Here is a 12,038-nt window from a genome sequence, read left to right as displayed (position 1 = left end):
TTGTTCCGATAAGCAACACTTTACATGAGTGCATCTTGGGGCAAATTCGATATGAAAAGTTTTTTTCTATGCATCAGAATCAGCTGATTCACATTGATCGCATGAACGGTCAGAGTTGTACGTCAAAGAGCTCGTGTTATTTCGATGACGGCGGAGACATCTCCAGGGTTTAAGGGTTAATGAAGCAGCAAACGCTGTAGATTCAGTAAGATTTTTACTTTCTGAAGAGATGTGTTCCATGGCCTCCATGAAGAACACTGTAAATGAAAAACAATCATGTCCTCTTTTGAGGAACCTTGATCCATTTGTGCACAATCGTACATAAAAAAAAACAGTTGAGATAGGAGGGGAAAAGGCGGTTGTGTAATGAGGCCTGGCATTGTTTCACGGACAAAGCTGAACAGATTCTCACTCACATCACAGTTACAGGAGGATGAGTCATGGGCATTTTAAGTCCTGGTAAGGAGTGCGAGACAGAGATCCATGAATGTATTCATGAGTTAAATTCTAGGTCTCTTGTCTCTAAGAGACTGGAGCTTTTTGCATTAGCGAGCCCCACTGATCACAAGGCATTATCTAAGGTTTAGAAAGTTTTATTTTTAAAATGATAAAATCAGACAGGTGGAGAGGGCTAAGATAATGAGACAATTTAATACAATATCATGTAATTCATGGTAAATTTATTATTATTGCATTTTAGACTCCAAAAATCCAATCATAAATGTCCCTTTTTTTTTCTTTATAACACATTCACAACCTTCTTCACGCGGGTTCCCCCCCGTCTGTAAACCTAACTGTACTGAGTGCACTTGGCCATATTTTCCTCTGTGTGTGTTAGCGGGAGAGTTTGAGTGACTCACTGAGAAGCAGGCTGACAGGCGGGCTCTGGGCGCCCACACCCAAGCTGGTGACAGCAGCTACCACCACAGTGTAACGGACGTCAGGCAGCAGGTCCGTCAACAAGATGGACAAAACCGCTCCATCCACGGTTCGGTTTATCTGGCTCTCCCACTCCACGTCGCTGGCCAGACACCAGACCTGACAAAAGGAGAGTCCATTGAGAACATTTTTCTGTTGTGGTGGGAGCGTAGAGCAAAGTATGACAGAAGGGACATAGGAAAGATGTAACAAAGTGCAGTCACAATGTCAAATGAATATTTTTTTAAGCATTTACAAAAAAAACAGAGCATGGCCAGATCTACACTCTCTAGTTCTCAGTGCATAATTATAAAAATATTTAAAAAAAAATCTATTTTAAAGTCTGAAAGCTGAAATTTTTTACAACATTCTTTTTTAGGAAGTTTTTTTTTTTTTTGTGGGGCTGTTTTGGTGGAAGAACTAGAGCAGGGGTCACCATGAGCTACCACCCTGCTTGTTTTGCTTCAGTAATTGCTGCTCACCTGCATCAGGTGTGTTCAGTCAATCAGAAACAGCTAATTAGCATCTACTGACGCATCTGCAAAACGAGCTGGACGGTAGCTCACGGGGAACAGGGTTAGTGACCCCTGGGCTAGAGCCTATCTATCTCAACTGTCTCTAGACAAGTCCATTATAGTGCCACCATTGGCTGTAAATGAGAACTGGACTGACTGACTCCTCCCCCATCATGTTGCAAACAGGAAGTATCTTCTGGTCCCAAAAACCTGAAATCCCATAGACTTCTATAGAGAAATAAACAGCGATTACTCAGTCATATTTGTCAGAATAACCATCTACTTCCTTTTTTCAACATGTTTTTTTGCTAATTCCTAACTTTTCTTCTGTAGAGCAAGTTATTCAAATCATAAACGGACCAATCAGATGCCTCAATAAAAGTATGTGGTCTAACATTAAACATTTGAAATGTTTGACAGATTTTAGCTCAGTTTCCGTGGTTGCCATAGGAGCGCTGGCTCAGACCGACTCAGACCAATCACTGTTTACTGACGACGTCTGGCTTCAACATGGCGAGATCCATATCACAAAAAAATGGCAGCTTAATTGATTTATGTGGTTAGAGTCATAAGTGAGCCATTTTCTATTGGTGGTCTCACAGTCACTCAGACCAGTTCTTCCATCCAGTCAATGACCGAATTCTTCCCCCACCCCTCAGACTTCTCCCTACCCCTTCAATTGTAGGGGAATTTGAAGTGATAGGATTGTCCAGAATTGTTTTTTAAGGGCTAACCCTCGTCACGAAGGGATACAGAGCCCTCCGCTGCGAGGGTGTTCAGCATCGCGCTGGATGAGAGGCACATTTTTTCATGTGTATGTGCTCTAAAGTACAGAAGTTTACATTTAAGTAATGACTTTTTGTTTCAGCACAACCTTTAAAAAGGTATAAAACAGACATTGTTGTGTATTTCTGAGCGCTAGCAGCTCCTTTTTTTGATGACATCATCAAAATTGAAGACACTATTTTTTCACAGCTCTCCGTTTGAAGGACTAAATGTAAGAGATCAGCCATAGGGGTAGGGGAAGAATTTGCCCGATGAGTGCTACACGTAGACAACCAGCTGGAAACCAGTGCTCCGAGAGAAAATGTTGGTATTCCAGGACTCAAACCTGAACTAGAGGCTGTAGAGTTAACCACCAAACAACCATGCAGGTTGTTAAAGTCCCAATTGTCTTTGTGATGCATCAAACCTTTTCTGAGCACTTCAGGATTCACAGAAAAAAGGACAGTCATACAGCCTCTAAAACGAGACCTGGTATGTTCCAAATAAATCCACAGATAGGAAAAGCTCCCCTTATAGAAGCATACATCCCCCCAGAATTCCAGTGTTGACCTTGACGTCTGCCTATCCATCTAAGAAAAGTTTGTTCCTAAAGACCTCCATGATTAAAAAAAAAAAAGATCTATGACTCGTCCTTACTTAGTTTAAGGTTACATTCATGGATGCAGCATCAGGCTTTTCTGAGTGATAATGGTTGTTTAAGGCAGCCCTCGCCCGAGTGGCCCCCATGGAACTCTTGTGCAGATCCACCTGAGGGCTCCAAGGTAGCACTTCTGGTTTTTGAACGTGGATACTCAAATTCCCTGAACCGCTTCACAAAATTATCAATGAACTTTCTGTTCTGTATTAAAGTCACACACTTTTGCATCCTAGACTTTAATCTCATTTCCCTATATTAAATTAGTCTAAACATTTTAGACATAATAGACGAGCTTCAATGCATTCTGCAATGTTGTTCAGATATAATTACATAAAACTTATCAATTTTGTTGAAACTTAGATTTGTTTTAGTCTTCTTTTTTTTCCAGAAAATGACTAATCATGTTTGTATTTTAATATTTCATACTCCCTTTAAATACTCAATCTTTTCCTAGTAATCCAGCTTTTGTTCATTTTTATTCTGGTTTTGCTTATTAGCCATGTTTCTGCTTGTTCTTTTCAAGGTTTTTGGGAAGGAACCAGCTTGTCATTCATCTGACTCTGTATTTAAATCAAACTAGGATCAACTATGTTTGTACAAAAAAGTAAAAAATAGGTTATGTTTTATCCCTGAGCCTCTGTTGCAGTTTTTCTGTCTTCATTGTGGTGCTTCATGTAATAGTAGCTTAAACTTCCTGACATGAGCATTCGTTTCTGGTGTAAAGTACCCAGTCTGTTCCTTTGGGCCATTCTTGTTCAGTAATTGTGCTCCATTCTTCCTCGGATTGCCAATGTCTCTGAATCAGCCAAGCTGTCATCCAGCCATGCTTCAGTCATTCACATTCTGCTTTTATTCAACAAAACTCAAATCTAAATGTAAGATTTTCTTTTTATTCTTGTCCATGAAAAAAAAAAAGTTTACCTTCCCATCCTTTCCATTTTCTACGTTCCCTTTGGAACATGATATAATTAAAATTACCTTTTGTCCTCTTGCACCAGTAATTATAATCAGTGTTAGGCTGATGCTGACGGGAAAGCACTTTAGTTTTGTTAACAGAACAATTAGGTAGGACAAAGCCACTAAAATTGAGTTGTGCTGAGAAATGTCAGCAGGTGGGAATGTGGCATGAATGAATAAAAATGAGGAGGCTTTCAGGATGACACAGCTCACACGTCACTGATGGATTAATGTCCAGGTAGAAGGACAGCACAAATGTGCAAAAAGGTGACCTGGGCGAGACGGGAGCAAACACTGAATAGAACCATAGACCCTTTCAAAATATGATTAGAATACCTACAAAAAGTGTACTCATTTCCATATTTTTATTAAAAAAAATTACATTTCATAAAATATAGAGTCTGGGCTCACTGTTTAAATAATGCCAAGTATTTGTCTGTTTATTTTTACATAAATTGGAGCTCCAGCTCATGAAAATTACAAAAGGAGGGTTTTAGGAATTTAGAATTCTGTTGAGAAATCTGCCCAAATTCTGCAGTGGAGGATTTTTTTAACTGAGTTTCACCAGCTAATCATTAACTGAACTCAAAGCAACTGCACAGGTTCTCCACATGTCTTTAAATTGGTTCAGTTTGGTCCAATTGTCTCAGTTTAGTTCGGGGATGTGGAAAATTTGGCCAGTTTTGGCACGCCAAACTGAAAAAAATGATTTTGATAATCAATGTTTTTTTCTTCGCCTGTAATTGAGGTGTCTCCCCATAGATGGCACACTACAAATAAATCCACCTTTGTCCAGGCACAGAAAGTTATTCTTTATTCATGTTGTGTTTAAAGATTTGTTGAATTTCCAATAGTCACGTTTGGTTTCTAAGTCGGACAATAATTTTTCTGATTATTCCAATCCCAAATGAATGCAGCTTTTCCATGAGTTTGAGTTTTTCCCTGAGCGACATCAGTCCATTGGTGAAAATGGCTTTAAGATGAGAACAAAGTTTTAAAGTGATTTTCCATCAAGATTAAGGAATGTCTTGACCAGATTTCGTGTTATTTCTTTCTTTAATAAGGTGAATTACCAAAACACGCCTCAAACCTGATCCTGGTCTGGCCCTTCTGTCAAATTTTAGAACTTTTTGTAGCCACGACTAAGAAAGTTTGCCCACTCCTGGTTTAGTTCAATATGGGGAAGACTTCAGACTTGACAACTAGCCAGAAGACGTCAATGATACTAAAGTTCATAGCTGAGGAGGCTGGTTGTTCACAGAGTGTTTTGACCAACCAGATCAACAGAAAGTCTAATGGAAGGACAGAATGTGTCAGGAGAAGATGCTCCAGCAGAAGAAACGATTGTCAGCTTCAGCAGATTATCTAAGGATAAGATTCAAGAAGTGGACTGAGGTGGAGAAACCACATTCAGACACATTCAACTGTCGGGATCCTCGGGTCAAGACACTTCTGATCCTGGACCAACAGAGGAAAAGTCTTGACTAAAGAGAAGAAGGACTGGAATGTTGGTCAGTAGTCAAAGGTTCTGTCTTCATTTGTGAATCAAGATCCAAGGGTTTGGAGGAAGCAGAACCAAAGCTAATTGAGGTCCAGAATGAAATCTCCACAGTCAGACGTGAATTGGGCTCCAATGTCCAGCACTGGTGTTGATAAACTCTGCTTTCTTTAATCCAAAATCACTGGAACAGTCAAACAATGTTCTGCTGAGGATCTGGATGGAGAAATGTCTTCCAACAGGATCTGGTCTCCACCCAATCTATTGAAGTTTTGAAGATGGAAATGCCACTTTGAAATGATTTGATGTGATCTTAATCTTTGTCTTTATCTTTTTACTAAAACTGAGAGTATTCTAATTTTCTGAAATCCTTTGATTCCTCAGTTTTATTAGCTTGAACCCCAATTTATGTAAAAATAAACACAAACTAGAAATCAATTAAACAGTGGGTCCTGAATTCTAATTCTATGAAAGTTACATTTTTTGAATGAAGTTAGGGAAATTAATGCACTTTTACATGATATTCTAATTTGTTTTCAAATGGTTTGTAGATTACTATGGATGAGGTGGCTCACCACACAATAAAAGAGTGTGTGAGACACACTCCCAAACCCAACAGATTAACTTCACATGACAAGATGCATCAGCGTTCAGCAGAAAATCAGATGGCAAAACAAGTACTGGCAGCTCATATGGGTGAGTAATTACTAAATGTTAATTAAAAATCTGTGTTTTTCATAAAAAAGAGCAATGCCAGTGGGAAAATGACAACACAGCAGAGGGAAAAAAGACCCACTTGTTCCACTTTGTTAGCTGTCTCACCTTGTACTCACGGATGGTGCCACTCTGAATGTTGTGAGGAGGCGACTCCCAGGAGACGCTGATACTACAGCTGTTGGTGAGCTGCACCACTGACACCGCACGAGGAGGAGCGCACAAAACTGGATCCAGACAAACACAGAAGACATATTAGACTCATCAGTAACAGATAATGTTGTGGCAAAGCTGTTAACACTCCTATCATTTCAGATGATTGAGCCAAATAGTTTAATATTCATTTAGTCTTGTTGTTATTTTTCAGGTTTTCTTCAAAATTTTAATTCTAATTCAATTCTAATGAAAAAATATGTGAATATTGTTTTTCCAGTGTTTAAACTTTCATTTAATATCTGATAGTTTAATTACATTAATAGCTTTTTTAAAATGTATCTCTTTGTTTTTCAAAGCAAAATTATTGTCCTTAACACTGTTAACCTAAATGCTTTATTGTGTTAATATTCTCATTTTCGTCACTAATTGAGCACTAATGCATTTGAAAACATCACAGCTTTTGTTTAAAACAACAGTCTGTCAAATATGAGATATAATACACAAATGAGCTTTAATTGAAAGTGTAAATTAGCACAATGAATGGAGAAATGTGACTTTCTAGTTACTCATCAGTTAATGCCTTAGTTACAACTGCCATGTATGGGTAGATACGTGCTGTCTGCGGGAAAAAGTGGGAAAATCTGTATGTTGGTCCACACAAAATTTTAAGATTCTTTACCGCTTGGTGAGCCCATAAGGCAAAAATGTTCATGTACATTTTTTATGGTCATGGAGGCAACAGGTCATAACCATAGACTGTATAATCAATGAACTTAGCAACCCCCTCCCCTCTCGTGTTCCAAATAGGAAGTGGTTCTAAGGTAGCCGAAGTCCTATAGACAGAATTGAAGGGGAAGGCTCTTCCCTGATTTTGGTGACGTCAACAGATGCTTAGTCCAGTTTATAATTATACAGTCTATGATTATAGCCAACACTTTAATAACATTCAAGGGTAAGTAAGAATGAAGTAGGTGAGAAGCAGGTGGTTCATACAGATTTTTCCTTTTTTTTTTGAACCCCCTGAAACCTGCTGTTCAAGTGATAAGTTCGTTCCTCTTGTGTGTCCCGTGCAACCTGACTGTTTGAATTAGGAAATTAGACGTAGTTTGTGTGGTTATCCTACAGACACTTATCACATGTGCAGCTTCTTACTGTATGTTATCATTACAAATAGTTCACAATACACTGTCCTCACAATAGTGTGTGAGCCACAAGGGATCTACAAGGTCTACGACCCTCCATGGGCCTAGACAACTCAAAAACCCCCTGCATTCATATGGGTCAACCCCCCCCCCATATTTGGTGGATGTGTCTTAGGAACAATTATAGATGAAAACAAGTTTTTTAAAATTGAACAAACTGAAAAGTCTGGTTTCTTTACCCTCTTCGGGGGTTCGCATCAAGAGTGTGATGCTATCATGACCCTGAAGTTCATTGAAGTAAGGTCTCATCTTGACCTCATACTCTGTGTTACTCTGTAGATTCGCCAACACGCTGCTATAGTCAGATGTGGCCTCCACGTCTTGGACCATCCAGGAGCTGCCAATAGTCCGATAAAAGATGCGGTAACCCTGAACGTAGGGTGACGGGCGGGCGACCTGAGATACAAAGATTTAAAAAGTTTTTACACTTCTGCTGTTAGTAGAGGAGAGCAAAAAAAATCCCCATCACCAGAACCCTTTGAGGCGAGGAAGTAGCAATAGTGGTTTCTGCTTCGACACACTTACAGTCCAGGAGATCTTGGCGCTGGTGGGGGACAGAACCACAGGTCTCTGCAGGTAGATGGACACTTCGCCCAGCTCTTTCTGCACCTGTCTGTGGTCCACGCCCTGTTCTGTCGGACTTCCGTCTGAAACCACAGAGAAATCCGTGCAGTTCGGGTCATGGACAGAAAAATAGCACAGCTTAAAAGCACTGAGTGCAAAGGAGGAAAAAAAAGAAAAAAACGTTGAAATTCAATATTGCTTACGGCAGAAGAACATCACACCGAGAAAGCAATTACTTCTGACACTGCAAAGCTAGATTTTTCAAACCCTCTCACACATTATCGCCGTCCTACATCCACTTCCTCTCATTTCTTTTTCTAAAAAAAGAAGCTGAAAAACATTCTTAAGACTGGGACTTGTGTAATGTAAAAAAAAAGAAAAAAAGCACAGATTAAATTATTATTTTACTTGTGTAACTCACCCTGAGTCCTCACAGGCTCAGAGATGGGACTGGGGTCGCTGAGGCCGTAAGAGTTGACCGCTCTCACTATGAAGAGGTAAACCGTGTTTGGAAAAAGCCCCACGACCGTGTGCGTCTCCTGCTTCACTTGATCTGCCACCGTTTGCCAGGTGCTGCCCACAGACTGGCTACAGGACAAAAAAAAAAAAAGATAATTTTTATTATCTAAACATATCGGTCCCCATGATCACGCCTTTCATTTTCCAGCAGCAGAGAAAAAATGAGTGGACCGGAACACGACTGGACTATTAAAAAGGAGGATGTTTGCCATCTCAAAGAGAATAATGATTCGCTGCTGTAATCGTGTATGTTATCTGGAATGATACGGGTTTGATCAAAACCCTCATCTGACTGCACACGGCCCAATATGACGACGGGATGAAACGAGAACAGCAGGTGTCGGAAAGATAGATCTCAGTTTGTGCATGAAATGAATTCTCCAAAGTCCTCCTCATGAGGTAATTAACATATAGCTCTGATTCTCAAAAACATCTAAAAAATGTTTTAGGAACTGCAAGGCGAAGGTATGAAGGAAGTTAGGGTAAAGATTGAACTCCTAGATTTTCAGGTCGTTAATTGATTTGCAGCAAACAGTCTTAAAATTAAAAGCATCACTAAAATATGTATTTATTTCTTGTTTTAAATATATTTAAATAAAAACCCTACTATTTGAATAACTCAATATAGTTAAAGTCCTACTAGGATCATCTTTTCATTTGTATGCTGTTTTGGCTAAATTTATAGTCTTTTTCTAGGACATCCCCGACCCCATTTCCCATCATCCCTTTGATTACACTCTTTCCTACGAGTTTAGAGCCCATCATAACCCCAACCTAATATTTCCAGTGCAGCAAAAATGGCGAGCAATAATGGAGCTTTCCAGCCGTACAGTTTTGATGTATGGGGTCAAGTTTCAACTACTTTTAAGCTTAAAACTGTTTTATTTTTTATTTTTATTTGCAATATCTAGTTTTCACATTTTATTTATTTATTTTTTCAAACTTACAACATGGTTTTACATTCACATTAAACTGATCCAATTTGACCACATACAGATTTCAGCTCAGATGAGGAAAACAAGGGTGCACTTGGATCTACTGCCCCTGATTACCAACAATTTAAATACAGAAATATTCATGCTATTTTGATCTTAATTATCTTTATATATGTCCTCCATAGTCAGCAAAATGCTTCCAGAACACGTCAAAAGCACCATTTTCATTGTAGTGGGTCTTTAATTTGCTCAAATTTTACCATTACAAACTTTGCTTGTACTTTTGTGTTAGGGCTTTGCTGTAAGTTTGACTATTTTAAAGATTTAAGTACAACAATTAGCAATATTTTAAAAAGTCTATTTGTAATATACGACGGAGTATTAGGTCCACCACAAAAAAAAAAAAAAAAAAAATTAATGCTACAAGTTTTTTTCTCGTTAAACTACGACTTTAAATCTCGTAAATTTACGACTTTCAATCTAGTAGATTTACGAGATAAAATGTCATAAATTTATCATATGACTCTTAAAGTCATAAATATATGGCTTTATTCTCGTAATTTAGCAGTTACAACTTTTTTCTCGCAAATTTACTAGATTTAAAGTTGTAATTTTAAAAGTATTTTTTTCTTTATAAAGTGGCCCTAATACTCCGTCGTAGTAATAAACGTAGAAATAAAAAAAAAAAACTTTTCATAAAAGTAGTTAAAAAAAGAGATGTATCCATACTATCAATGTGATGAGATTAACCTTAACTGGATTTATTGCTACTATTAAGTAGAAATGGATACAAACATGGAGTTGGGACATTTTTTTTAAGTTATCACTTTAGAAAAGTATTTTGTTTTTTCTTCTTTTTGTCATTAAGATGGGATTTTTTTTTTATTAAAAAACAAAATCTGAGAGAAACTCCTAAAACACAATATTATCTTACTTTGCTTGTTAAAAAAGAACAAAACCCAAACCTGTTTACTCTTAAACTGACATTGATATTTTTTAAATCCATTTCAGTCAGAAAATAATCAAAATGAATAACAATAAAAAAGGTCTTCAGCTGTTTTTTATGTAAAAGAAAAAAAAAAGAGCTTTTAGTGTTAAAACAAAAAATATTAAAAACAATGAAAGGAACCTGTGGTCTTTAGACTGAGGACAAAATTTTGTGTTTTTTCTCCCCGATGGCAGCAAATTTGCTCATAAATAAGCACAGCAGTTTGCTGGGTGATGGCTACTATCAAACAGCATGAGTGCAGCTGAAACATTTTCCACAACTCCACAGAGAGGAAAATAGGGAGGTAATTACATCAAACGGGTCAAAGCCTTTTTCTATCATCAAGGGCATTTTTTCCTCCCTCTCTAAATTTTCTCCCCCAAAAAGCAGTTTCATCATTTAAAGAGTCAAGCTGCATTATAAATTGCTTTTCAGATTGAATCTGCACCATCTGCTATTTTGCTAAATTCTCTGTTAGGATTTCTCATCGTTTGACTTTAAAAAGCAGCTTGATGGGGATGCTGTAGAAAAAAGATGCAACACCACAGAGCACAGGTTCTCTTTGTTCCTTTTGAGACCTACCCAAGAGTGATAATGAAAAGACGAGTGCACCTTTTGTTAATACACTCACCGACCACTTTATTAGGTACACCTTGCTAGTTTTGGTTTGGACCCCTTCTGCCTTCAGAACTGTCTTAATCCTTGGTGGCATAGATCCAACAAGCTACTGGAAACGTTCCTCAGAGAGTTTTGTCCATGTAGACATGACAGCATCACACAGTTGCGGCTGAACATCCATGATGCCAATCTCCCAAAGGTGATCTATTGGGTTGAGATCTTGTGACTGTGGGGGTCATTTGAGCCCAGTGAACTCATTGTCATGTTCAAGAAATCAGTTTTCTCTCTCTCTTTTTACTGTTTTGATTTTTTTATTTGCTTGTTTCTGTTTTTAAAGTGCTTCAAGCTGCACAAGTATGAGAAGCACTCCTTTATAAATAAAGTTTGATTTGATTTGAAAGTTATGTAAATCACATTTCTTTCTCGTTCTGATGCTCAGTTTGAACAGCAGCAGATCATCTTGACCATGTCTACATGTCTAAATGCATTGAGCTGGACCATGTGATTGGCTGTTGGACATGTTTGGCTAATAAAGTGACCAGTGAATGTAGATTCCTCTTTTACTCCACATGTACAGTATGTATGAGTGTGTGTGCTTATTTGGGTTTTTTTCAGTCTTGGCTCTGTAATGAGTGAACTTCCTGACATGTCATGGATCCCCTCACTTTATTGCCCCAGGACAACACAGAGCTGCCAGGCTGACCACTGTGGTAATTGTTTCCTCTTTCAGTGGCTGTCCTCCTGGCGGATGCTCCCGGACGTTTGTTGTAGCAACAATGGCTCTCTTCAGGACACCCGTGCTGTCACATTATAGCTTCCTGATGCCGCGTCACGGAGCGGTGTCTACCTTAGGCAAACGACTATTAATGAAGAAGACTTCATTACCGGGGAACACACCGTCTGAGGGATCTTTATCCTAATCAGGAGTGTCTGCTGAACTTCAACTCCAGGAGACTCATCATTAGGTAGAAAGTGCACAGAAAAAATATATTATAATTGATGCCTCCTGAAGCGCCACTGCTGAGCTTGCT

At 38.5% G+C, this 12,038-nt stretch overlaps 1 protein-coding gene across 3 annotated transcripts in view; it reads right to left on the bottom strand.

Moving 5' to 3' along the window:
- LOC112149818 (roundabout homolog 2) overlaps positions 1-12,038 on the bottom strand; it is a 91,299-nt gene that overhangs the window by 17,154 nt on the left and 62,107 nt on the right. For all 3 annotated transcript variants that reach the window (XM_024277761.2, XM_024277762.2, XM_024277763.2), the window contains exons 12-16: positions 8,369-8,535; positions 7,909-8,030; positions 7,563-7,779; positions 6,134-6,252; positions 861-1,038 (exon numbers count right to left, since the gene is read on the bottom strand). In XM_024277761.2, coding sequence (XP_024133529.1) covers positions 861-1,038; positions 6,134-6,252; positions 7,563-7,779; positions 7,909-8,030; positions 8,369-8,535 — 803 coding nt within the window. The remainder of the gene's footprint in view (positions 1-860; positions 1,039-6,133; positions 6,253-7,562; positions 7,780-7,908; positions 8,031-8,368; positions 8,536-12,038) is intronic.

The sequence above is a fragment of the Oryzias melastigma genome, linkage group LG13, assembly GCF_002922805.2.
Source record: "Oryzias melastigma strain HK-1 linkage group LG13, ASM292280v2, whole genome shotgun sequence".
NCBI classification, from domain to species: Eukaryota; Metazoa; Chordata; class Actinopteri; order Beloniformes; family Adrianichthyidae; genus Oryzias; species Oryzias melastigma.
The sequence above is the reverse complement of the archived record's forward strand: the minus strand, read 5'-3'. Positions and strand labels throughout refer to the sequence as shown.